Below are 27,810 nucleotides of genomic sequence, written 5' to 3' on the forward strand. Positions count from 1 at the left end.
AAGGATTTAAAGTTACATTTGAAGCATCTGTATGCATAATCACAAATCCTAAAGATAATAGCATTGTACTTGTAGGACAAAGGCAAAGAAATATTTACTTAGTAGATCTTCATGAGTTAGGCAAGAAAAATGGTTTATGCTTAATTACTAATGAAGAAAAGAAAATTGAAACTAGTTGGCTTTGGCATCGAAGATTAGGACATGCTAGTATGGAATTAATATCAAAACTAGTTAAGAAGGAATTAATAAAGGATGTGCCAAAATTGATTTTTGAAAAGGACAAAATATGTGGACCATGTTCATTGGGAAAACAAACTAAGTCATCTTTCAAATCGAAAAACGTAGTATCAACAACTAGACCATTTGAACTCATACACATGGATTTATTTGGACCTACTAGAACTACAAGTCTAGGAGGAAAGAAATATGGACTAGTTATTGTTGATGATTTTTCAAGGTATACATGGGTTTCATTTTTGGCACATAAGAATGAAGCATTTTCAGAATTTTTGAAACTATATAATAAAATCATAAATGAAAAGAAACTCACCTTAGTAGCCATTCGAAGTGATCATGGTACTGAATTTGAAAATCAACACTTCGAGGAATTTTGCACTAAAAATGGAATATCACATCAATTTTCAGCACCTAGAACGCCTCAACAAAATGGGGTTGTTGAAAGAAAAAATAGGACATTGGCAGAAATGGCACGCACAATGTTGTGCGAGTCAAATCTTCCAAAGTACTTTTGGGCTGAAGCTATAAACACCTCTTGCCATATTCTACATCGAGTTTTAATACGACCTATAACTAAGAAAACTCCTTATGAACTTTGGAAGAATAAGAAACCAACTGCAAAATATTTTAAAGTGTTTGGATGTAGATGTTTTATCTTAAATAATGGCAAGGAGGACTTAAGTAAATTTGATGCCAAGTCAGATGAAGGTATCTTCTTAGGATACTCCACATCTAGCAAGGCATACAGAGTATTCAACAAAAGAACCTTAGTAGTAGAAGAGTCAGTCAATATTATATTTGATGAGTCTGATAGTGAGTCTGCTAGGAAAGAAAATACTATTGATGATGATACAGAAATTATCGACTTTGAAAAGTTGAAAATTGATGACGTGCCAAATCAAGATAAGGGAGATGATTGCGTGCCACCACAACCCCAAGACGTGCCAAAAGAATGGAGGTATGCACATGGACATCCTAAAGATTTAATCATTGGTGATCCATCTCAAGGGGTAAGAACTCGATCATCTCTTAGAAATTTAAATGATTATCTTGCTTTCGTTTCACAATTAGAACCTAAAACTTATGAAGAGGCTGAAAAAGATACTAACTGGATAAATGCCATGCAAGAGGAATTAAATCAATTTAAAAGAAGTAATGTATGGACATTAACTGAAAGACCAAAGCATAATTCAGTAATTGGAACAAAATGGGTATTTAGAAATAAATTAGATGAAAATGGATTAGTTATAAGGAATAAGGCTAGACTTGTAGCTAAGGGATACAATCAAGAAGAAGGAATAGATTTTGATGAGACATTTGCTCCTGTAGCTAGATTAGAGGCTATTAGATTGCTTCTAGCATTTGCATGTTTCATGAATTTTAAATTATATCAAATGGATGTGAAGAGTGCATTCTTAAATGGTATTATTAAGGAGGAAGTATATGTAGAACAACCTCCAGGATTTGAAAATCATGAATTGCCAAATCATGTGTTTAAACTACATAAGGCATTATATGGATTAAAGCAAGCACCTAGGGCTTGGTATGATCGACTAAGTAAATTTCTGCTTGAAAATGATTTTTGTAGAGGAAATGTAGATAAAACTTTATTCATCAAAAGAAAGGACAAAAATCTATTAGTGGTGCAAATATATGTAGATGACATAATCTTTGGTGCCACTAATGATACTCTATGCAAAGAATTCGCTGATTTAATGCATGGAGAATTTGAGATGAGTTTGATGGGAGAACTAAGCTTCTTTCTAGGATTACAAATCAAACAAACCAAAGAAGGCATTTTCATTCATCAAACTAAGTATACAAAAGAAATACTGAAGAAGTTTGGGAATGAAAATCATAAGGGAATTGGCACTCCAATGAATCCTACTAGTAAGCTAGACAAAGATGAAAAAGGGAAAAGTGTTGATATTAAGCTCTATAGAGGACTAATTGGATCCTTGCTCTATCTTACTGCTAGTAGACCCGACATTGTATTTAGTGTAGGGATATGTGCTAGATACCAATCGGATCCTAAGGAGTCACATTTAAGTGCTGTTAAGAGAATCCTTAGATACTTAAGAGGAACTACCACCATTGGATTATGGTACTCGAGAGACTCCTGTCTAGATTTGCTTGCATATTCAGATGCTGACTTTGCTGGATGCAAGTTAGATAGGAAGAGCACAAGTGGCACATGTCAATTCTTAGGAAATAACTTAGTATCATGGTTTAGTAAGAAGCAGAACTCAGTGGCACTATCCACAGCTGAAGCTGAATACATAGCTGCTGGTAGTTGTTGTGCTCAAGTATTATGGCTCAAGCAACAACTAGAGGACTATGGAGTCAAACTAGATAATATTCCTATTAAGTGTGATAATACTAGTGCTATCAATCTCACTAAAAATTCAGTTCAGCACTCTAAAGCCAAACACATAGAAATAAGGTACCATTTTATTAGGGATCATGTGCAAAATGGAAATGTATGTATTGAGCATATATGCACGGAAAAACAATTGGCTGACATATTTACCAAACCATTGAGTGAAGATAGATTCTGTATGCTCAGGAGGAAATTAGGCATATGTGATCCTTTTTATTAAAGAAATATAAAAGAGAGATAGTAGTCTCATGATACATTTCTCTAATTTCAAAAATCCCATGAAACATGAGTCAAATTTGTTATCTATAGATTTCTTACTCATGTATCATTGTTCCATAAAGAGTTTATAAGGATTGGAAGCAAGGAAAACTTTTTAGAAGCAAAAAGGAAGAGAAAAGAAAATTTCTGCACTTGGGTCGACCCAACCCAGAACATGGGTCGACCCAACGTTGAGTCGACCCAAGAAAATCTTGAGTCGACCCAACGTCGGGACCCCACTGTTAAAAGGGGGCCTGAGAGCACATCTAGGGCACTGTTTGCCCTTTGTCTTCTTCCGAAAAACCTACTCCCCACTCTCCAATCTCCACTAAACTCCTCCAAACAGTAGATTTTCTAAAGATCTTGGAGAAATGGGACCCAAACGAGCCGTGGCCAAGAGATCCGGAAGAGTGACTCGGATCCAACGGGAGGAAAGGCAACCTACCGAGCCATCTCCCGTGTCTCCACGACGTGAGGCACGTGCGGAGGCCCCTCCTCCTCCTTCCCCCTCAGTGATTCTTGCTAGATTTGCGGGGAGGCCGGTTACATCGGGGAGAAGGATCCATTCCGAGTTTTTCAATCAAGAAGGGTTTCGGATTTGGGAATGGATCCAAAGACAAGGTTGGGAGTATCTTTGCTCCCTAGATGTGGTAATCTACCCCGGTTTGGTACAAGAGTTCTATGCCTTCCTCAAGACTGGTATGGGAGGGCTTGTGTCGGAAGTTCGAGGGGTTCGGATCCGTGTATCCGAGGAGAGCTTGAGTGAGTTACTACACCTACCCTGCATAGGAGCCACTCCGGAGAGGCCAGAAGACAAAATGAGAGCTCTACAATTGATCATGGAAAATGAGAACTTCGATTTCTCCACGAAGGTAATAGCTAGTTCTCTTTCCGCTGAAATGAGATTACTGCTCAATATGATCAATAGGATTTTGTTTCCAAAGACCGGGAGATTCGATCTCATCACTGAGCGAGATCTAGCAGTGATGGAGTGTATGATTCGAGGGACTCCCCTAAATCTTCCGGCTATGATATTGAGACAGATGAGGAAGGTAATGTGCAGCAACAGGGTATCACTACCTTATAGTATGATACTCACTTTGATATTTAGACAGCACGGTTTACCTCTCGAGGAGGAGGCATCCAAGAGTCTGCATCACACTGACACGTACACTGCACGGACACTTATACGCATGGGATATGAGAAAGTGAACGGGCAGTGGATTCACACAGGTGCAGGCATTCAGGGTGAGGCACCAGAGGGAGATGCACCAGAGGATGAGGATGAGGAGCCTATGGATCATCCTACTGTACCCTCAGAGGCTGGACCATCGTCATCCGCTCCTCCGACAGATACGGATGACTTCTGGAGCAGGATGACAGAGCTCATGACAGCTCAGGCGAGGACTATTACTGACGGGCTCACGAGCCGATTAGACGCCCGGTTGGATGTCATGTCTGCTGAGATCAGTGATCTGAGGCAGCAGATAGGAGCACTCCGGAGAGAGAGAGACACATGGACCATCTGTGCCACAGGCTGCTGAGTCAGAAATATCGGCACAGAGTCATCCCGCTCGTCGTGCTCCACGCCAGACACAGTCTCACCAGGCTCGACCTCCCCTCGCCACGTATGCTAGGAGGATGAGGACTAGATCCCAGCCATTAGATTCCCCCCAGGCTGATCTTAGTGTCTATGTTTAGAGCCTAGGCTAGATATCTAGTTCTCACATGTATCTTGCTTTTCTCCTAAGTATCTTGCTTTTATCTTATGTATCTTTAAATCTTGATTAAGGAACATTGTATCTGTCTTTGTTTTTGACATGAATGTATGAAAATGTTCCTATTTTGATCAATGAAGTTTGAAGCTTATTATTTATTGCATCTTTTCCCATATATATATTTTTGATGATAACAAAAAGGGGGAGAAGAAAAGAAAGAGTATTTAAGAAAAGAAAGAGTATTTAAGAAAAGAAAGAGTATTTAAGAAAAGAAAGAGTATTAAGAAAAGAAAGAGTATTCAATTTAAGTAAAGAAAGAGTATTTTATTTAACAAGTAAAGAAAGAGTATTAATTTTGGGAGAAGTAAAGAAATATAACAAAAAGGGGAGAAATAAAGATAAAAGTTATGTAAAGAAAAGAGAAATAAATGGGCAAACAAATTGAAAATCATATAAGAAAGCTTATACATCTAAGGGGGAGCAATTTGTAACAATGAAATTGACTAAATCAAAAATTTCCATCAAAGTTCAGAATTTGGCACATATAAATTCAGAATTTGGCACGCACCTCTCGCACCCCGATACATAACCTGAAACTCAGAGTTTATCTCCAATTTTTGAAGTTTCATTGCTAATGAATTATAAATGAAAGGGGGAGCAATTCAAAAAGTCAAATTGGCAACATTTGAATGATATAGGGGGAGATTTCACAAGTATATATGAAAAGCTGAAATTCAGCAATTTAATCCCTTTTATAAACTGACTTTAAAGACAAGTATCAATAGACTTATACTCTTTATTTTGTAATCATCAAAAAGGGGGAGATTGAGGATGATAGTGTTATTTTGATGATTAACAAGCAATTATCTAGAGTATGCTATAAGTTAAATTGATACTTCATTTATAAGTTCATTACTCTCAGTATATTTGGTTAATTGAAAATAGATACATGACCTTGTTCATTTGAATGAATCTAACCTTGAGAATGCAGCAAAGTGTGGATTGAGTCGACCCAAAGGTTGATTGGGTCGACCCCGGCACATCAAGAAATCATTTGGCACACTCCTGCAAAAATGGCACAAATAAACAGTGAGTTGGGTCGACCCAAGGTAAGCATGAGTCGACCCAACCTTGAAGAACCTCAAAAATACAACTGAAGAATGCTCTCTGGATTTACTGAGAGGGTCGACCCAAACAGTGGTTGAGTCGACCCAAGCTTGAGTCGACCCAAACCCTGAGAGGGTCGACCCAAAGGCAAGACAGAAAGACAGACAGAAATTGGTTCTCTGGAATTACTGAGAGGGTCGACCCAAGAAGAAGTTGAGTCGACCCAAGTGGACTTTGAGTCGACCCAAAGAATGGTTGGGTCGACCCATGGGAAGGAAGGCTGAAATTGAAGTTTCTGTGGTTTCTGAGAGGGTCGACCCAAGGAATGTTTGAGTCGACCCAAGGACAGGTTGAGCCGACCCAAACACGGGCTGAACAGTAACGGCTAGTTCTGCAACTGTACTTTTTGTCCTTCCCAAGGTGAGTAACGGCTAGTTTTTCGAATCTAACCATTGGGACTTGTCCTAAGAAGGTGGGAAGCTATTTAAAGGGGCACTATTCATCAGAGAGAACAACTTTTGAGTGGAATATCAAAGAGTACCCAAGAATACAAAAGTGCCCTAATCTTCTTCATCAAGAGCTTCATTCAAGAATCAAAGAAAGGGATTGAGCAGATTCAAAGAGGCATCAAGAGCTCCATCCCCCTTAAAGAGTGAAGCATCCTTGACAAAGAAGAGCAAAGCGACTTCAAAGCGATAAATACTTTCTAACTCTTCCTTGTAGCTTATATTGTTTCATATGCTCATTTAGGAGTTTGAATCTTTCCTTTTGTTTATTAAACACTTTGTAAAGGTTCGTTGGTGAGCCCGCAAAACCAACAAAGGTTTTTGGTGAACCCGGAAAACCAAAGTGTAAAGGTTAGTTGGTGAGCCCGCAAAACCAACAAAGGTTTTTGGTGAACCCGGAAAACCAAAGTGTATAGGTTCGTTGGTGAGCCCGTAAAACCAACAAAGGTTTTTGGATTGTGAGCCCGGAAAACAATCCAACTGTAATCCGCGAGATTATAGTGAATTCCCAAAGGGACGCTTGGAGAGTGGACGTAGGTGCTAAGGAGAGCACCGAACCACTATATATTGTTGTGTTTGTGTTGTGCTTGTGTTTTTCATTTACTCTTGCATCATCTTCTACTCTTGCGTTAGTTTAACTCACTCAAATAGCTTAAGAAAGCATCCACCGCACTTAATTAAGAAAACGTTTAAAGCATCAAAATTTAAAAGAAACCAATTCACCCCCCCCTCTTGGCTTGTCACCTTGGGCAACATTAGGGACGGCACAAGAGGGAGGCTAGTGGTAGTACCTCGTGCCCCTTCCCAACTCCACCGGATAGGGAGCAAGTAGAGTATAGAACATAGGAAAGTTAAAAATGAAAGACAAAGTAAATGAAAGTATATAAGAAGAATCAAGTCAATTTTTTAATCACTTGAAAACACACTTTAAGGATGAAATCAGTGCAAAATTATATTTAAATAGGGGGAGTTTATTTGAAAAGAATTGATTTTGATCCTTGACATGCGTGTTCTTATTATTTTAATGCATGACTTAACACATAATATATTTTGCATATGGTATGATGTCTTGATTTATGGGTTCTCAATATTTTGTAATGCTCCATGCTTGGACAACTTGATTGAATGTTTGGAATATTACATAAAATTTTTGTTTGGCATTATTGAAAAGAAATTTTCAGATTGGTTGTTAACAATCATCATTAAAACATGAAAGTTGAATAAAGGAGAAGAGAAGGATATCTCTATTTAGGAAAAATAAATTGATTCTGTTCTATCCTTCAACTTGCCTAAATTTGGTATATAATGTTCAAATTTGTACCAAAACTCAACATTTAATACAAAGATTCTGAATATGCTCTTATATGTTTGAAATATGTATTTTCAATCGTAATGATTTAAGATGAGCTATAATGTGAAAGATACATATCTCAAATTATGATTTTGAAAGCCTCAATTGAAAATCCTATGTAATTCAGAATCTGATTTTGTATACAAGCTTAAACTCAATATGATTTCTAAATAAAATCATAATGTAAGAAAAACAGAATTAATTCTGATGCCTTTGGTTGATTGCTCCGATACGCATCCGAAACATATCATTTCTTATCTTCAAAGTGTACTAATATTGGTCCAAATGATGTGTCTTTCGATGATCTTGATTGCAAACAAAAATTTCTAAATATATGATTTTATTTTGATATTAAAAAGATTTATTATGTTTCATGAATACATTGGTGAAAAACTATGATTAAGAAATTGAGTTCTATAAATATATATACCTCAATGATCATCTATATGTTTTTCTTTCCTACATTCTTAAAGATTTCCATCAGAATATCAATAGAGTGAATGATCTTAAAACTAGAAATATTTCAGTTCACTCAAATGACTCTAAAAGAAAGAAAATGTAAATGCTTTTGAAAGAAATTGAGCTTCAATTGAATCATTTTCTGATTAATACTTTTATACATTTTCTCTAAGATTAGGAGAAAGCATAACTTGTTCTTAAAGGATTAGAAAGAGTGATTACTATAAATTCTGAATAATTCTAGCTCACTCTACATTCTTGATATTACAGAATTTCAGTGTTATTCACGTTTATCACTAAAATCTGAAATTCAACAATTTAAAATGATTAAAGAAGAATGCATCTTTTGAGGGGGAGCTTTAGATATTCAGTATCCTATCCCAAAGACACTTTATTTTGATGCATACCTTGGTTTTATGGATTGATTTTGATGAACCTCCTTATGTTACAATACTTGCTTTAATTATAAGTTTATACCTTGAGATGAGTTCTATAAAGGTTGTCTTGTCTCAAACCTTGAGTCTTATGAAAATAAGCTGAAATATATTTTTGAGATTGACAATCTTATTGAACATTATCTTAGGATTCTAAACTCTTAAATGGAATGATCAATTGAGAGGGAGAAAGAAAATTTCAGAAGGAGAGGTCTTATGGAACTTAATTACATAAATCTATAGGAGAGGGAAAGAATACTAAATGAAAAGTGATCCTAATACTCTCCAATATGTATCATCTGAAATTTAAATCTGAAAATCTTTATGATACACCTTGAGGCATGTTATTTGGTTAATATATCTTATGCATCACTCATGAACCAAATTACAAATCTTAAGAGCCTCTAATTTAATGAAACAGGGGGAGAACAATGTATTAAATTTTCTTGAGTATCTCTTAGAAAATCTATTTTGAACCTCACTAATGAGTCCTAATTGGCTTGCTCTTTGGAACTTCAATTTTGTGCAAATTTATTATTTTATGTATCAAATTGTGCTTATTTTCTAAAGAAATAAAAGAAAGTCTTTAAAAGAGCTCTAAGATGTATCAAAAATTGCATGAATGTATATTTTGATATTTGTGCCCCAATGCTCCTATTATCATAAAAGAACTTTGAAGTCATTAAGAAAATTAATTAAATTGCTCTCATGGTTGATAAAATACTTAATAGATTGGGCAAAAGGTCCTAAATGAACAAGCTTTCATACTTATTATTGAAGAGAGGTTAGATTTCCATTCGTGTGGTACTTCTTGAATTAACTTAAGAAAGATTCCACCTACACTTGCTTAGAAAACTATCTGTGGTATCACATTCGATGTGTTCTGCTCTGAAATTATCTTAATTGGCTCTGATCTATGCTCATTAATCTGATTCTAATATTATTGCCTTGAGTTATATGATTCATATCCTTGCAATAATTTGACTTGCAAATCAGAGTACAATAAGGAAAAGAAATATATGAGCATTCTGATCTTTGTGCTTAATGTTTCACTATCTTTTTGATGTTGTCAAAAAGGGGGAGAAATATCTAAGTATATGCTCATAATGCTGATTATGTTAAGTTGATTAAATCTAAAGCATTATCATGAAGTATGTTTTAAATATACATGTCTTCTACTTCATGCAACTCAGCTATGTATTACTTCTAGAAAACAATATCTTTTATATTGCATATACTCCAAGTTTTGTCATCATCAAAAAGGGGGAGATTGATGACCCAAAGATTGATTTTGATGATCACAAAACCTTGAAGTATAAATACTAATGTTTATGTTGCAAGGAGAAAGATATTTATTTTGCAAGGAACATAGCAAGTTGGAAGAAGGCCTCCAAAGCTCTCAAGTTGGAAGAAAGCTACAATTTATTGGCCCAAGCTTAAAGTTCAAAGGATTCAATTTGGAAGAGTAAAATCAAAAGAAAAATTCAAAAGAACAGTCTTCGAGTCGACTCCAGTGGAATTCGAGTCGACTCCGGAGAAGTATGAGTCGACTCCGGAGAAGTATGAGTCAACTCCTAGGAGTCACAGGCAGAAAAGTCAGAGAGCAGTTTTTGGGTCTGAGATTCGAGTCGACTCCAGTGGAACGCGAGTCGACTCCGATGGTTGGTAGGTCGACTCCAAAGAAAGCAAGAGTCGACTCTCAGCGGAACACAAGGAAAAAGTCAGAGAGCATTTTTGGGACTCTGAGATTCGAGTCGACTCCCGCATTGCACGAGTCGACTCCGAGACTCCGCGACCATCAACAGACAGAAAACCAAGTTACTGCCTCTGAGATTCGAGTCAACTCCCAGACAGCTCGAGTCGACTCCAAGGCAGCTTCACATCAAAAAGGCAGAAGACCAAGTTTCGCAAACTGAGAGCCGAGTCGACTCCGAGGAAGTTCGAGTCGACTCCAAGACTGGACGAGCCAAAAGACAGAGGATCGGGAGTTCGGGCTCTGAGATTCGAGTCGACTCCCAGGACAGTTGAGTCGACTCGAGAGGACAAAATTCAAAATTGGATCCACGGACTTCAGTGGATGAGTCGACTCCGAAATTGCCAAGTCAGCTCCAGATGTTGGCGAGTCGACTCCGGGTTAAGTCGAGTCGACTCCCAGTCAAGGCATGCACTTTAATTCAAATTTGGAACAGTGGCCGAGTCGTCTCCAGTAAAGCACGAGCCGACTCCTGCAACAGGCGAGTCGACTCCTGATCGCGCGAGTCGACTCCGATCCCAACGGTAATATTGTCAGGAAGTGCAGACTGTGTCCAACGGCTCTATTTTTGTCTCTAACGGCTAGATTCTTGTTTCCACGCCATCAAAAGCTATAAAAACAAGAGGAGAGCTAGGGGAGAAAGTATGGAAGTGGGAGAAAACATTTAGGAAAGAGATTACAAGGGAAATCTCCCATAAGCACAAAAAGGGCCATCCAAAGAGAAATAGAGAGAAGAAGAGCTTCCAAGTGAATCCCAAAGCTTCCTCTCCATCAGTGTGCTGCCTCGGTGATCCTCTACTTCGTGCCAAATTAGAAGAGGGTCAAGTAAAGAAGAAGTCGAGCTCCTTCATCTTCAAAACTCGTTTGAGGACTTCACTTTACTCTATTTGTTTATATTGTTACATTTGCTTGTTTAAGAAGCTTTGATTTGTTTTAAACTTTGTTTTATTATCTTGTAACTTGATTCAATCACGGGATTGAATCAAGGGGTTAAGATTTGTTGGTGAGCCAAAGGGAAAACCAACGGTGTAAGGTTTATTGGTGAGCCAAAGGGAAAACCAACGGTGTAAGGTTTGTTGGTGAGCCCAAGGAAAAACCAACGGAGATAGGTTTGTTGGTGAGCCGAGGGTAAAACCAACGTGTAAGGGTTTGATTGTGATCCCGGGAAAACAATCGGAGTGGTTCTAGTCGGTGAGCCTGGAAAAACCGACCGAGTTTGTTGTGACCTCGTAAAACAACAAGTTGGGTTGTGAGCTTGTAAAACAACCGGCTGTAATCTGTAGGATTATAGTGAAATTCCCAAGAAGTCTTGGGGAGTGGATGTAGGTGCTGGGTTGCACCGAACCACTATATGTTTGTTTGTGTTTGTAATGCTTCTGCTTATTGTCTAACCAACTCACTCACTTACTTAGATAAACTGCTTGCTTAACTCTTATCTGCACATCCTTTAGTTGCAAGCATATTTAATCAAGTCACATTCTATACATCAAACTGTTGCTAAGTTTAACTTTCACTGCGCATATTTACAACTTAGCATAATTAATCAAAAAGTACTAGAAGTAGCTTAAAAGTTTTAAAAGACCCAATTCACCCCCCCCCCCTCTTGGGTTGTATCTACTGGGCAACACATTTTTATTTGGTTATAACAATTACAAAATACTAAACCTAATGTCATCATTGAGCCACCTTCCATTGATATTATTATGTATGTCAAAAACTATATAATAGTCAATATTTCATAAGGTTGAATTCCACATGATGGTAATGCATAACTATAATATTATTTAGAATAAATTATAAAAATCTCCTTGAGGTTTATGTTTATTATACTTACACCTAACAATTTGTAAAATCTACACTTGCACCCAGTTAAATTAACAGCATTAGTGAATCCGTTTACCTTATATAAAAAGTCAAAATTGCTCCTGAGTAATGAGTAAATTATAAAAATCTCCTGAGATTAGGGGTAAATTATACTTACATCCAATAGTTTGAAAAACCTATGCTTATCCTCTAGAGATTTATTTTCATCCAACATTTTAATTCATAACTTAACATAATGTTAGCCAAACAATTAACTTAAATGGGACCTAAATGTCATGTCAGAAAATATTTAAAAAATAACCAAACTAGCCTTAAGTGATATAACCTATATCCAAGGAGGAGAATAGCCGTGAGGTGCCATGGGTCTGGAGCTTGATCATAATAAATTATCAGAAAACAACCATGTGCCAAGAAAAAAACAATCTACATCTCTCAGACAAATGAATGCCTCTAAATTTCTACTGTAGAAAACTAGTATCAAGAGTTTTGTCGCTTGAGCCAGTCTATCCATGGTCTAAGAGAGGCCATGGAACCGTAACTGATGCATTATTCAAAAAGAAGAGTTCTCATGCATGCACTAATATGGATCTTTTTGATGACATGCTGCCAGAGCTATTATAATTCCATATATAGATATAGGAATCTCCATCCATAGCAACAATGTTAAGGAATCATACCAACAATATTGGACAAGTAGAACTCAAAATCAACCAATAATATAATGACATTCTCGATCTCTCTGATGTGGTATGCGGAAAAGCAAGAACAAAATCTGATCAGAAAGAATGCTCTTTACCAGATGCTGGTCAGGAAGAATGTTCGTCCTCGGATGCCGGTTGGAAAGGAAGTTTATCGTCGGTCGCTTGTTGAAAAGGAACACTCATGGTGGGGTGGTGAAGCGAGAAAAAAAATTTTAATCGCTCAATCTCAAAGAGAAGAAAACTTTTGAAGCTGGAAAGCTTCGAAGAGATCTGGGAGTCGAAAAAATGAAAAAGAAGACTTAAGATAATTTTGACTTTTTACAATATATAAATGATTTTACTAATGCTATTTTTTCAATTTAATTGGGTGTAAGTATAGATGTTACAAAATATTGGGTATAAGCGTAATGAATGTAAACCTTAGGAGGATTTTTGTAATGTTATCTTGGTCATTTTCAGAAAATTTTCTGATATAGCATTTGGATCCAATTAAAAGTTCATAGTTGACTAATATTATGTTAAATTAGGAGTTAAATATTTGGATAAAAATAAACTTCAAGGAGATAAGTATAGGTTTTTTATAGTATTAGGTGTAAATATAATTTACCTCTATTCTTAGAGAGATTTTTATAATTTACTCTATTATTTATCATAAATATATCATAATATATTATAATATAATATATAATAATAAAGTATAGTATAATAATTTATAATACAACCTGTCAAACACTTCTTCGTGGCTTTGCAGACTTGGATCTCATTCTCACTACAAAAGAAGGAATAACTCCCGGCGCTTTTTTTTTGTCTCTACCGACGCTTATAAGCGTCGGCGAATTCCCAGCCCACGCTTCGCAAAGCGTGGGTCAGACGTCGGGCAGGTGGGCGTGGGTCGGGTTTAACCCGACGCGTCAAAAAAGCGTCGTTGGTCTATGCCGACGCTTTTAAGCGTCGTTCCTTTTATCAGCCTCCGACGCTCATAAGCGTCGGCGAGAAGGGTTGGTTGCTATGGTTTTAGGCCGACGCTTAAAAGCGTCGTTAAAGGTGTGCCAGTTTACGTTCCTGTTGCTTTTTCCGACGCTTTTAAGCGTCGTTTTTTTTATCAGACTCCGACGCTTATAAGCGTCGGCGAGAAGGGTTGGTTACTACGGTTTTAGGCCGACGCTTAAAAGCGTCGTTAAAGGCGTGCTATTAGGTTTACGTTCCTGTTGCTTTTCCCGACGCTTATAAGCGTCGGCATTAAATTTTTTTTAAAAAAAATTTTGTAAAAGTAATTTTTAAATACTCTGTGTACATTAAATTCTTACAAAACAATAGAAACAAATACACTGAATCACATATATAACAAAATACGAGTCACAAACAAGAACTTTGATTACATTCATATTATCATATTTGATTACATTGTACTTCAAAAACATTCTAAAAACATACAAGTCAAATTCCTAAGTATACAATCTACAATATGTATCAAGGGTCGGCATCATCATCTCTACGAGTAGATGAAGTATCATCAACCTACAAGAAAAAAAAATATTTTTAGAAACTAAAAATACGAAAGTCATCACGCTCATACAAGAATACATTATAATTACATAAAATATTCAAATAGATTTAGTTATGTACTGGAGGAGCAAATCTCTGCAAAAAGGATGAAATATGGTCAAGCTGGTCCTGCAAAGATTGTATCTTCAACTCTTGGCTTTGCTTCAACTCCGCCATATCAGTCATATGACTCTGCCTCATCTCCTCTATCCTTGTCTCATATGACTGCTTTATCTGTGCCATCTCTGTCTTCAAACTACAAACCTCTGCAGTGCTAGTACCTTGTCTGGCATCTTGGGTATATCGGCTCACTGCAGACAGCTGAGTGGGGGTAACTCCGATACCGTAACCCCTCACGCGACCATAACGTTCTGGGCCCATCAATTCGGCATAGACCTGAGCCTCGACGCGACTGGCCGTGTCGGATGATGATGACTCCCCGATGCGCTCTGAAATAAGATTTGTAGCTCTTTCCTATATCTCTCTCAAAAAAACAAACAGTCACATTAATAATTTAAAAGAAGTAAAATTAATTAAAAAATTATGATAAAATAAAAAATGAATACATAATACATACAACTATATCTCTCGACTCGTCCCGGACAAAGCTGCCATCTCGGTGAGTGTGGGTCATCTTATAAAACTCCACCTCACCAGGCTCCCTTCCATGCTCTACTATCTACACATACGGAAAGTATATGGGCAAACTATATATCATGATATGTGCTATATGTTAGTAGAGCTTCAAATAGTTTCAAAAGAACTTACGAATTTATTTCTACGTCTCGCATAACTCTTCGAGCCTGAAGTATGAGGAACTGCTTGAGATGCTCGTGCAGCTCTACCAATATTAGAATATGTCTGCCAAAATAAAAGCACACAGTATAATATGATTCAATGTATATATTTGCAATCTATATTAGTAATAAAGATAATAGAAGATATTGAAACAATATACATGACCTGTCCTCTTTCAGAAAACCAGTAGTGAACAAGCTCCCTCCACTGCTGAGGGTATACATCAGGAGGAGTCACACGAGCAACCTCCTCCTCTGTCATACCCTCGCGCTTGAAGTCCGTCTTCAATTTTGCTTTATATTCTTTCCATTTGCGGTTGAGGGACTTTAGCACCCAATCATGGCTCTCTGGAGGGAGTACAAACTTACCCTACAACAAGGTACAGAATGTTATAATAATATTAAACCTCTAAAATAAAATTATGGTACAAAGCAAATTAACATACAGAAGGTGTCGAATTAAAAAGAATAAATTCAATTCATTACCTCTATAAGTTTAAGAAGCTCAACCTTATACGAAGGAAGCATGTCATTCCACTTCGTATAGTTGAGCGGACACAGCTGACCTTTGCGTGCAACCGATCCTAAAAAGCTTGATAGTAGACTTCCAGCTCTATTGATGGGCTGCCCCAATTCGTTGCATCGGATGATGATCTTCTCACCCGGAGGAAGCTTCCACACATCCTTTGCTTGAGTGGGTCCCCGTCTCGTCCTCACCGTCCCTTGTCCATCTATTAAAATTAAATAAAATATGTCTTAAAAAGTTGAAGACAAATATGAACATAAAATATGAACTTTAAATCGAATTACCCTGGATCCGGAGCTCATCCTCCGGGCAATCAGCAGGAGGCTCGCGCTGAGATCCTGACTCGTGCTGCTGATGCTCACATGGCTGCTGGGACTGTAGGGATTGATCAGAAGTAGATCCCACCTGAGAATGCTGGAACTCCACATCTCTAAATCGTCTCCCTCGGGGCATATTGTTACCTGGTATGCACAAAAAAGAATCAATATTTGGTTAAATGATAAATTTATACTAAATAAAGTTCCATTGCCATGGAGGCATCATCATCTTGCTAGAAATTTTAATGCTTTCATGGTCGTAAACATATTACTGCATGGTTGTAAGACTTGAAAAGAATGACATCAACTTTTGGTTGTTAGACTTGAAAAGAATGAACCAAATTGGACACGACATGCTACATTATAGATGTTCTTTTTGCTCTGAAAGAGACCACCAAGCTCAATTAATTGACACCACAGTTGGAGAGCATACAGAAATGATATCTGTATTCAAGATGAAGGATATATGTAAATGCAAGTGGGCAACACATACTATGCTATTTTAGATTTCCAGAAAGAGAGAAAGGGGCATTTTAGCTAGCCTAGTTAACAACTTTACCTGGATTAGTCCAAGGTACTAGCATTATACATGTATGTCAAATACTATCAATTGTTCCATGGAACGAATCTTGATTTTGTAAAATAAAGAGAGAACACATCTCAGACTTGTCCCAACAAAATGCATAAGAATCCAAAAGCTTCTTACATACTGTTGCTGCTTCTATCCCAATAGACATCAATATCTTGAATTATCTTATCGTACTGGATACATTGAAGCAGGAAAGTGGGCAGGTGATTGGTTCCACTAAGATCCAACTTGAGCTCTCAAGTGGAATGAGGGTCCAAGTAAATCATCTCCATGGTTGATTCCATCAGACAGAGAGCACTGAGATCAAAATGCTTTTCTGGCTTTTGAGCTGTTTCATATGGTGGAGGTGTTACTTGAGAGGCAGCCTTTGGTTTCATGGCTTAGCACGTTTCGATGGTCGAAATGGGGGGCATTATCACTGCCTCCGATCGGTTCCTGGTCTATCCCAATAGTTTGATTTGAAATGACTCTGTAACGATCAAGTATCGTAGTAGAAATGGCCACTGGAATTGAGTGGTGCAATACCTAACTGCCACTTCAGTTATCATCTGAAGGATGGGTAGTTTAGGTGCTAATTTATGTGATTTATAATTTAGACCATCCATTTTAATCTGGCCATCATCACCTAACCTTTTTAGTGTGTGTGAGTGTTCAGCATAGGGAGTAGGAAAGAACAGGAAGACTGTTCAGCATCGGATTCAAATGAAGCCATAAACCACCTTCCAAAGCAGCAATAGATGAATCATCATTTAAACAATATAATTGCATAATTGGCGCTTCAAACCAATGTTAACTCTCAACTGATTCAAGGAACAGATGCCTACCAATTAGCTAAAGATATTGATTCACTAAAGATATTGCCAACCCAGATCGTCCAGCACGTACAGTTCTGCCCACACGATGGATATAATCCTGTTTTGCAACAGGACACAAGAGGCAATGAGTAAGTGATTACAAGAAAAAGAAAAGCCAACGTTCAGAAATCATCTTTAGAACAATTGACAGAGATGAGAGGTGCACAAAAGTAGGCCTTCTGTTTATTTGGGAAATTTTTTCATTCGAGAGTCCAAGAAGCATAAAAAATGATATCAGGATCAGGAAAATATGATACAAGTAATCACTAGATTTTTAATCAGTATAAACTAACATTTAATGCACTATGAACTACAACAAAGAAAGCTGATTTTTTAAGCATAAAAATACAGACATGTAACACATTGCTTGACAACAATATGGTCTATGATTAATTAGTTAAAAGTAGAAATGACAAAGTCAAAAGAAACTGTCATCGTTATCACAATATTCACTCAAATGTAACTAAAATTAGCAATTACAGAAGACTGTAGAAATTACAACTGTGCATCACCCAAGCTGAAAATGTGTCAACCCAGTCTACACAAAAATAATCCGACTAAATCTATACTTCATAACTACTGAAGATACAGAGTAATCAGAATTTTTTCAACATTAAAAGGTGCACCATCTTTTACAACACTGGAAAGCTTAGTCTACCTAAGCATGTGGTCTAAAGTCAAAATGCAGCACATTGACCCTCTCAATGCATAACTTCCTGATTAAAAGAAGATCTAAAGTTTGTTCTCAAAACCAAGCTCCAATGACCAAATTGAGTGATACAAACCTTAGAATTGCTTGGAATATCATAATTGATAACCACATCCACCGAAGGGATATCAAGACCTCTACTAGCCACATCCGTGCATATAAGAATGTTACATTCTCCAGCCTTGAACTTGTTCAAAGCTCCCAATCTCTTGGCCTATCAGAAACAGCAATTGAAAAGAGTGTCAATGATGATTCATCTTACAGTTGCTCCCAAATGCAATGTAAGGTGGCATCTACATCAACTTCACATTCCATATCAGGATCCTATCCTTCATTGCTACCGTCCTTTCTTGGCAACAAATCACTAGCAGTTGGAACATACAACAAATTATTCATTTTAACCAAGCTTTTCCTCGTTACAACAAGTTCAAATGGTACACTGCTAGAAAATCTTGAAATTCTATACAAGCTTCAAACAATTTACTTAGCCTAGCTACTGGCTTGCCGCTGAACCTTTAATTCATAACAAATTTCTAAGGTAGGTAGCTCTTGGCTGAAACTATCTACCACAAAACCTAAATTGACAGAGAGAGCACGGAAGGAGACCTAATCATATTTTGTAAATTGTCCCGCAGTTTATGCCCATGGCGAATAAAGATCTGATCCTAAACAATAGGAAGAAGACTAAATGAACGTGACCACAGTTTAAACCCATGCTTCAAATCCTCAGACTTTAATATATTACATACCAGAGAGGAAAATCGCAAGGCTTAAAATAAATACATGGTTGAGGATACTAGGATCACTTACCTCAGATGACGGCGAGGTCGACGGTGGCCGAGTAGCTAGGGCTCGGGATGGAGGATTGATGTCGGCGCGCAGCTAGGGCATCGACCGAGAGAGGATGGGCAGCAGGAGGAGGAGGAGGAGGAGGACGAGCAGCAGCAGCAGGAGGAGGAGGAGGAGGACGAGCAGCAGGAGGAGGAGGAGGAGGAGGAGGAGGAGGCTTACCTCAGAGGAGAAGGAGGAAGACGGCAGCGGGGAAGCACCGGCTCGCGATGGAGGTGGGAAGTCGGCGCGCGCACAAGTAGGGCATCGACCGATAGAAAATGGAGGAGAGGGGGCTGGGCGAATGGAAGGAGGAAGACGGCAGCGGGGAAGCACCGGCTCTCGATGGAGGTGGGAAGTCGGCGCGCGCACAGGTGGGCATCGACCGATAGAAAATGGAGGAGAGGGGGCTGGGCGAACGGTTGGGGGGTTTGATGTTTTCTAACGACGCTTTTATGCGTCGTCGTCTCTAAATCTTTTACCAATGCTTTTAAGCGTCGTTGTATCTATACCTTTACCGACGCCAGGAGAAAGCGTCGGCAAAGGTTGGCGCTGAGCCAAACTTTCCCGACGCTTTCCCCTAGCGTCGGGAAAAAAGAGTCGGCAAAACTCATATTTGTTGTAGTGTCTCGAGCTTCTTGTTTTTCTGAATTAGCTTGTTGATGACCTCTCTTCAATGCGAAGAGTTTGGAGGATCATGCCCCTGCAAGAATCCATGACCACTATTTATCTGCAGCGAAAAGGATGAAGAAATCAGTCAACAAGAATCAATTGGGTGTCAGCGAGGGATTATCAGTAGTCCAAGACAGGGTTGGGTGGAGAAAGTTTGGAAGTTCGGGTTGAAGCATTGACTTGATGGTCTGCTGTGTCTGTCTAAACACCAGTAGATAACGAAAAGAGGGCATATCCCTCCCGTTTCATTGAGATAATGAAACATTTACATCGGGATCTAAAAAAACTCTCATCTTTAGATCTTATTTCAATCTAGACAAAGTTTCACTGCAGCTGCAAAGATGGTTGCAAGCACCATTTGAACATCTAAAAGCGGAAGAGAACAGCGAAAAGCAGCACAAATTACTGGCCATGAGCTGAGGCATCGTCGCTGGAGGCTGCTTCTACGCTCACAGTCCCGAGAGTCAGACCGGACTCGAACAGCTTTTGCTGCGTGATGGCGTCCAGCCTTCGAGCCATCTCCGGACTCATATGATTCTTCCAATCTCCCCCACCTCCTTTCCTGAAGAAAGAATCATTCGTTACAACGAAGCCAGGACCTCCTTGGGTTCCCACCTTGTTTGCTTCCAAGCTCTTCAGTTTCTCAAAGCTACAAAGCTTTACAATCTCCTCCACCACCCCTCCCTTCTCCTCCTCTTCGGTGAAGGGGCAGCCCATGAACTCCGCCAACCTCCTCACGTTCCCCACCGGCTCATCCATCATCTCCTCATACTTCAAGAACAGGACCCTCTCAGGGCTCCTCAAGCTCGCCCTCCAGTACTCCAAAACATGGTCCCACATCGCCCCAAAGGCGCTGGTCCCCTCACAGAACGCCTCGAAGGCTTCGGCGAACGGAGTAGGCTCCACGGTCTTCGGCCTCGACTTCTCTCTGAAGTGCCACATGGAGACCAGTGTGTCCTTCGGGTCACGGCAGATGTATACGAACCGGCAGCTGGAGCTCGTCATCGAGTCAGGCAACAGTGAGTGAGGCATGTGGATGGCGAGGATTCTCGGGGAGGGCAAGGCTTCTATCTTGGAAATCAGGCCTTTTTGGAAGCATTCCTCCACGAGCAAGACACAGTCGTGTGGGTTGAAGCTAAGAAGAGGGTGGTGAGCCAGAGGGTACTGGGTTCTGGTCATGGTGGCAAAGCTGAGAGCTTTAAGCCAGGTGGTTCCGGACTTTGGGTAACTCACGACGAAGATGTCGTCGGGGCGAGCCTTGAAGTTTTTCTGGATGGCCATTACGCTGGGGAGACCGATCTCAGGGACCCAAAACCCTTGGTATTTTCGGGTGCAAATCGGTCCCCAGCCCCCCTTGGGCAGGGTAGAGATGAAGTCGCTGCAGTCTTGAGGAGGTCGGGCCGGGGTTTGATCCTCCTCCTCCTCTTCTCGTTCCTTGTGTGGAAGGGCGCCGCTGGGGAGAGAGGGAAGCATGGCCATGAGGGAATTAAAGAAAGTATCACCTTACTCCTCTCTTGGGTTACTCCTAGCGAGGATATCTGATAAGGTGTTCTTATAGAAAACTATACTCCCAGTGGTGTTAGGTGATACAACCTGTGGTCCGAATGGTTAGAATTATGTGTTGGAAAAGTCCTCACGCTCATTTAAGAATTCATTTCAAAAAATATTTTTAAATTAAAAAACAAAAGGGACCGTGACAATTGTACGCATAGGTTGTGCCCACCGCTTGAGCTCTTTGGTAGGTTGGCTGCATGCTCCATTGGACTGGCAGGCTATCCAACCCGGGAGCATGTGAAACGTTTGCTTGGCTATCGCTGTCTTGCATTCTTTAATTTCTTGTCTGTTATGGGCCCAGACGCATTCACCTGCAGGAGAAACCAATTTAAAAGATGATGGAAAATATCTCCTCAGCTCCTTTCCCCAGTCTAGTCTAGCTAACCCAATGAAACCGTCCAAAGGTTTCCTTCCTGTTTCCATTATATAAGTGTATTCCCAGTTTACCTACCAACGTTTCCACCACCCTCAGCAACCCCTCGCCCTCTCACAGCTCCTTTGGTCGAAGAAGCTACCACCCATACAGCTCGGGATGCTATCTGCCCTTTTCTCCTCCTTTTTATATTCTTTATGCACACGGTCGGAGTACCGCTGCACAGTAAAGGCTGCAGTCACCTCGCCGTGAACCCACGCTGCTGCCTAAGGCCCTGTTTGGGAGAGCTTTTGGAGGGCCAAAAAGTACCAAAATTACTTTTAGATAAAAAATGGTGTTTGGTAAAATTTTCAAAAAGCTGTTTTAGCTTTTGCGGGAAGCTGAAAACAGTTTTTAGGGAGAAGCTCCAATTTGGAGCTTTCCGAAAACGTTGTTTTCAGGTTTGTCGGAAAGCTGTTTTTTGGACCAAAATACCTCATTTAAATCATACTTTTTTTCCTCAAAATTCTCATCCCGACTCTTCCTCTCTCACCCATCCTCTCTCCCTCTCTATCTTTTTCTTCCTCTCAACGCCGCCACCTCTGTTCCTTCTTCCTCTTCTTTTTTTTTCTTTTTTCTTTTTGTTTTGCGAGCTCGTGGCTGCCTACGGTGGCAGCCACCATGCCGGCCACCACCTATGGCCGACGACCCCTCTATATTTCAATGAAATAAAATAATAAATAAATAAATAAAATAAAATAAAAAAAATAATGAGTGAGTGGCAAATAATCTGGTCTAAATAAATAAATAAATAAAAATATTAGTAATTATTTAACCAATTTTATCACCTAGCTAGAAAATTTGTTAGAGAGATAAATGATCATTAGAAGGATGAAAAATTAATTTACACTAATAATTATAATATTTTATATATTTATTATTGTATTATACTATAAATATAATATAATATTACATTATAACACAATACATTGATATGTTATATTAAATAATTTAATATTATATTAAATTATTATTCTATAATACATAATGTTATAGTACTATATTATAATAATATTATATTACATTATATTAATATTATACTTGTTGCTGGTGGTCCAAACCGTAAACGATTGGCACTGCGGTGTGAACGGGGTTCCGTCTGAGTTGTCTTGGTTGGTGTTGGTTGCGCTCCACCTTCCGCCAAGAAACCTGCAAACAAGCCTTGCACCACCACCAGGGTGGTGATGGCCCTCCGACGGTCAAGTCAGAGGAGATTGGAGGAGGAGGAGAGGTGATAATCGCAAGTAAGAGAGTGCTCTGGGAGATATTGCTCACCCCCCCCCTTTCTCCCCCCAGCCGCATATATACCTGGCTGGGGGGTCTCTCAGGGGGGTTCGTTATCGTGGGGCACGATGGTGTGGCCACTGACATGGCCGTTACAGGGCGTCGTGGAGCAGCACCGGGTACGGCCACGTCAGGGCATAGTGGGGCTCTGCTTTGTACGGCTGATGCAGGAGATCGTGGAGCAGCATCGGGTACAGCCGTTGCAGGGAGTAGTGGAGCAGGAGGCCGCGGCGTGCCTCTGGGGAATAGCCTGTCGTTATCAAGAGATCTCCGACTCGGGGTCGGAGCGCTGGATCAAGGGGCAGCCGACTCGGGGTCGGGCTGCGGAGCCGAGGATCTCCGACTCGGGGTCGGAGCGCTGGATCAAGGGGCAGCCGACTCGGGGTCGGGCTGCGGAGCCGAGGATGTCCGACTCGGGGTCGGAGCGCTGGATCAAGGGGCAGCCGACTCGGGGTCGGGCTGCGGAGCCGAGGATGTCCGACTCGGGGTCGGATTGCTGGATCAAAGGGCAGCCGTAGTCTTCCTGGGCGCGCGTGCCGGTCACGTGGGGCATGGCGGCTTATTTCCCCCGTAACAGTAGCCCCCCACTTCCGAGCCTGGAACCAGAAGGGGAACAGGTGAAGGGAGTGATGTTTCGGGATTGCCGCCGTTCCTCGGAGAGGCGTGCGCGCTTCGAGCTCCCCGCCCTTATTATGGCGTATGGCGGTTATTGCCGACCTGGCAGTCTGAGGATTTCGGCGGACATCCTTCCTTAATGGTGTCGATTCGCCTTTGGGGCGCGAGCGACCCTTCGGCAGCCAGGCGTCCTCTGGCGTCATCGAGGCGTCACTTGCCTTTCCGCCTATTTAATCGGGGGCCTTTCCCCGTCCGTCTTCTTCTTTACAGATATTTTCAAGTTTCCCCTTTGCGCTGCTGTTGCTGCCGTCGGACTGTTCACTTGTTTCTCCTTTGGCGCTCTCGGAGCCGTTCTCACCTCTTTTCCGGTGAGTTTTCCCCATTCTTCTACTTAGGGCTCTCCATACTTTCCCCTCTTATACTAGTGTACTCCAGTCGCTCCGGTCTTTCCCCCCTTCCTGTCCCCGTCCTGACCGTAGGTTTATTGGCCATTAGGAATGGGCGAAGTGAGAGCAGACCAAATTAAGTCGGAGCTGGTCGCCACAGACTTAGACAGACTCGTGGCTCGGTACCACCTTCCCGAGGCCTGCAACGCCACGCTCCCGGGGCCTGAGGAGAGGATGTCCCATCCTCCTCCAGGGAAGATCGCCATCAATGAGGGCATTCTCCAGGCCGGGTTCCGCTTTCCCCCTTCGGACTTGGTCATGCAGGTGCTACGGGGTTTAAGAGTGGCACCGACGCAACTGGTGCCGAACTCGTGGCGGGCCCTGACGGTCTTCCAGGTTCTCTGCCGTATGCACGAGATCCCCGCCACCCTGAATGTTTTTTGGGAGTTCTACAGCCTGAGCGGCCACCCCCAGGACAAAGAGTGGTGGTGCTTCGCAGCGCGGCGAGGATGCGGCCTTGTCAAGGAGGCTCCTACCTCCATTCACAAATGGAAGGAGCGCTTCTTTTTTGTTGATGCAGATCCCTCTTGGGAAATCAGGGCGACCTGGGAGACCCCGATGAAGTCTCCGATCGGCCTATCGAGACTGTCAAGGGAGGAGTCCGATGGCTTGGCCGCCTTGAAGGGGTTGGTTGCCGAGGGCCAGCTCCCCCCGGTGGCCCGCCTTATTTCCGAGGATACTTTGGTGAATGTCGGTCTGAGCTCGATCCCCACCGACCGTGAGTCCGCCACCGATTCTTTCTTGACTTTTTCCCTTCTTTCGTCCCGTTCTTTCCTTTGGTTTCTCCGTCTCCGACTATCCCGTCCTTTTTGCAGAGATCGACGACGTCATGCGGTCGGTGAAGACAAAGGCTGTTGGTAGGGCGTCCCTGCTGGAAGCAGCCCAGAGGAGGAAACGAGCTCTTCCGAGCGGGGCCCCACCGGCGAAGAAGTCCCGTAAGGAGGTGCCTCCGACGCCGACCGACGAGTCCGGGCCCACCGATCAGGGAGACGTCGTGGGCACGGACCGGCAGCTGACGCTGTATCAGCCCTCCGGTGGTAAGATTGCCGCTACTCCGGAGGTATCATCCGAGCCTGCCCGAGACGGACGGGTCGGACGTGATCGGTCCCCGACCCGGCCTTCGACTCGGTCGGCTCCTGATGACTCGAGGAGGGATGCGCCGAGGCCCCGACCGAGCGGGACCCTATCAATTCCTGGGGTGACCCCCGCCCCGAGCGCGATCGGCCGGACTCTTCCCCCGGCGATGGATAGGGGTAAGGCTGCAGAACCACCGTCCGGCTCTGGGGAGAAATCGGGGTCTGCCTTCACTACCGATGGCGCCCGAAATCTCATCGAAACAGTGCTGCTGGAGAAGGACCGTCGGCGGGTCCGGGAGTTGGAGGTCTCTGACGTTGGGGCTGCCAGCTGTGTCTGTCTCATGTCGGTGAGTGTTCTTCTGGCCTCTTTTCACCATTTATTGGCTCTGTTGTTCTCCGCCTGACTCCCTTATTTTTTCTATTTCTTAGCTCGCCCAGTACATGATCCGTCTGGAGGAGTGCTACAAGGAACAGGCGGGGCTTCTGGCGAAGGCCGAGGACCGGCTGAAAGCAGTGGAAAAGGGAGGCCAGGCTGTGGCAGGCAGGACGACCGGGGACTTCGAGGCGAGGCTCCGGGAGGCCGAAGAGCGGGCACTCGGCTTTGCTGCCCTCGAGAAGCAACTGTTGGAGGCTCAGGAGCAGCTCAAGGTTGCCTCGGGTCTCGAGGGCGAGGTCAAGAAGGCGGATGAGCGGGCCGAGAAGCAGTCCCGGAAGGCTGCCGACTACCGGGAGAGGTGGGAGAAGGCCCAGCGGTCAGCCGACAACGCCCGCAACCGAATCCGGTCTCTTGAAGCTAAGCTGGGCGAATTGGAGTCGGCCTTGGAGAAGTCCCGTGCGAGCGATCAGGAGCTTCATTCGCGCCTGACGGAGGCTGAGGCTGCTCGCATTGCTGCCGAAGCGAAGCACAAGGAGGCTCGGGCTGAGCTGCTGAGGGTCTCCACCGAGGCGGAAGGCCGGATTGTGGCGAAGGTCTTGGAGGCGAAAGCCCAGATTATGGAGCGGGCAGAGGTGGCGCTGGCCGAGAGGAGTGCGGAAATCGGGCGTCAGGCGGTAGAGGCTTATCGCCAGTCCGCCGAGTTCGCTCATGATATGTCGGAGGCAGTACAGACCTATCGTCAGTCCGACGAGTTTGTCCGTGACGCGTCGGACGCGGGGGCCGAAGCCTTTATCTTAGGCTTCGAGGAGGGCCTGGCAAGGGTGTCGGCTAAGTACCCCGAAGTTGACCTGAGCGAGATTTCCCTTCTCGACTCCTCTCCGGCGCCCTTGCCTGCTGGTTCTCCTGCTGCTTCCCTACCTCCTGCGGACGAGCCCGACGTTCCCGACCCGGGAGTTCCTCCAAGCTGACCTCTTGTACCTTTCGTTGTCTTCTCTTTTTTTTGTATACCGGGGTTTTGCCAAATTGTATGGGCCTCGGCCCTGAAACAATGAAAATTAATGCAAGTTGAATGTTTCTTCATCTCGCCTTCGTCCTTCTTTTTCTTTTAACTCTCGGTAGCGTCTTGCTGACTCCTGGCTCCCGAAATTCTTCCGGCGCTAGGCCAGGCATCCGAGGGTTAGGCCTCAGGAAATTCTTCCGGCGCTAAGCCAGGCATCCGAGGGTTAGGCCTCAGGAAATTCTTCCGGCGCTAAGCCAGGCATCCGAGGGTTAGGCCTCAGGAAACTCTTCCGGCGCTAAGCCAGGCATCCGAGGGTTGGGCCTCAGGAAATTCTTCCGGCGCTAAGCCAGGCATCCGAGGGTTAGGCCTCGGGAAATTCTTCCGGCGCTAAGCCAGGCATCCGAGGGTTAGGCCTCAGGAAATTCTTCCGGCGCCAAGCCAGGCATCCGAGGGTTAGGCCTCAGGAAATTTCACTCGTTGGTCGACCAAGGCTGGCGCATGCCGAGGCAACTGGTCGGGGCTTCAGGCTAGTCTGCTCCCGGGATGATCGTCGGGTTAGCCTGGCATCCGAGGGTTGTCAAGCCTCGGAACATTCCGCTCGTTGGTCGGCCAAGGCTGGCGCAAGCCGAGGCGACCGGTCGGGGCTTCCGGCTAGTCTGCTCCCGGGATGATCATCGGGCTAGCCAGGCATCCGAGGGCCGAGCCTCGGGACATTCCACTCGTTGGTCGGCCAAGGCTGGCGCAAGCCGAGGCGACCGGTCGGGGCTTCAGGCTAGTCTGCTCCCGGGATGATCGTCGGGTTAGCCTGGCATCCGAGGGTTGTCAAGCCTCAGAAAATTCCGCTCGTTGGTCGGCCAAGGCTGGCGCAAGCCGAGGCGACCGGTCGGGGCTTCAGGCTAGTCTGCTCCCGGGATGATCGTCGGGTTAGCCTGGCATCCGAGGGTTGTCAAGCCTCGGGACATTCCGCTCGTTGGTCGGCCAAGGCTGGCGCAAGCCGAGGCGACCGGTCGGGGCTTCCGGCTAGTCTGCTCCCGGGATGATCATCGGGCTAGCCAGGCATCCGAGGGCCGAGCCTCGGGACATTCCACTCGTTGGTCGGCCAAGGCTGGCGCAAGCCGAGGCGACCGGTCGGGGCTTCAGGCTAGTCTGCTCCCGGGATGATCGTCGGGTTAGCCTGGCATCCGAGGGCCGTCAAGCCTCAGGAAATTCCGCTCGTTGGTCGGCCAAGGCTGGCGCAAGCCGAGGCGACCGGTCGGGGCTTCAGGCTAGTCTGCTCCCGGGATGATCGTCGGGTTAGCCTGGCATCCGAGGGTTGTCAAGCCTCGGGACATTCCGCTCGTTGGTCGGCCAAGGCTGGCGCAAGCCGAGGCGACCGGTCGGGGCTTCCGGCTAGTCTGCTCCCGGGATGATCATCGGGCTAGCCAGGCATCCGAGGGCCGAGCCTCGGGACATTCCACTCGTTGGTCGGCCAAGGCTGGCGCA

The 27,810-nt window shown here is 43.1% G+C and overlaps 1 protein-coding gene and 1 pseudogene across 4 annotated transcripts; both read right to left on the reverse strand.

The window, feature by feature from the left end:
- Positions 1 to 14,072: 14,072 nt before the first annotated feature.
- On the reverse strand, positions 14,073 to 19,611 carry LOC148703061 (uncharacterized). 3 transcript variants are annotated; one of them, XM_088723133.2, is made up of 9 exons: positions 18,876 to 19,611; positions 17,327 to 17,414; positions 15,881 to 16,057; positions 15,557 to 15,801; positions 15,237 to 15,440; positions 15,042 to 15,134; positions 14,851 to 14,952; positions 14,355 to 14,747; positions 14,073 to 14,246 (listed from the first exon to the last, which is right to left on the reverse strand). In XM_088723133.2, exons 3-9 carry the CDS (start codon positions 16,047 to 16,049, stop codon positions 14,199 to 14,201), a joined length of 1,254 nt encoding a protein of 417 aa, XP_088579259.1. In that variant the 5' UTR covers positions 16,050 to 16,057; positions 17,327 to 17,414; positions 18,876 to 19,611; the 3' UTR covers positions 14,073 to 14,198. The 3 variants fall into 3 exon arrangements, with proteins under 3 accessions (XP_088579259.1, XP_088579258.1, XP_088579260.1); XM_088723132.2 differs by lacking the exon at positions 18,876 to 19,611 and adding an exon at positions 18,142 to 18,281; XM_088723134.2 differs by lacking the exon at positions 17,327 to 17,414.
- A 150-nt stretch (positions 19,612 to 19,761) lies between these two features.
- LOC103703807 (flavonol 4'-sulfotransferase pseudogene) lies at positions 19,762 to 21,044 on the reverse strand (annotated as a pseudogene). Its single transcript, XR_015987792.1, has one exon. The product of XR_015987792.1 is annotated as a flavonol 4'-sulfotransferase pseudogene (transcript).
- Positions 21,045 to 27,810: the final 6,766 nt, after the last annotated feature.

This window comes from Phoenix dactylifera, chromosome 6, assembly GCF_051530095.1.
Source record: "Phoenix dactylifera cultivar Ajwa chromosome 6, Ajwa_hap1_PhDact_Kaust_v1.1, whole genome shotgun sequence".
NCBI classification, from domain to species: Eukaryota; Viridiplantae; Streptophyta; class Magnoliopsida; order Arecales; family Arecaceae; genus Phoenix; species Phoenix dactylifera.

Coding starts and splice junctions, on each gene's coding strand:
- LOC148703061 (XM_088723134.2), bottom strand. CDS start 16,049: ATGCCCCGAGGGAGACGATTTAGAGATGTGGAGTTCCAGCATTCTCAG. Junction 14,953..15,041: donor CGAGACGTAGAAATAAATTC/GTAAGTTCTTTT, acceptor CCGTATGTGTAG/ATAGTAGAGCATGGAAGGGA. Junction 14,748..14,850: donor ACGAGTCGAGAGATATAGTT/GTATGTATTATG, acceptor AGAGAGATATAG/GAAAGAGCTACAAATCTTAT.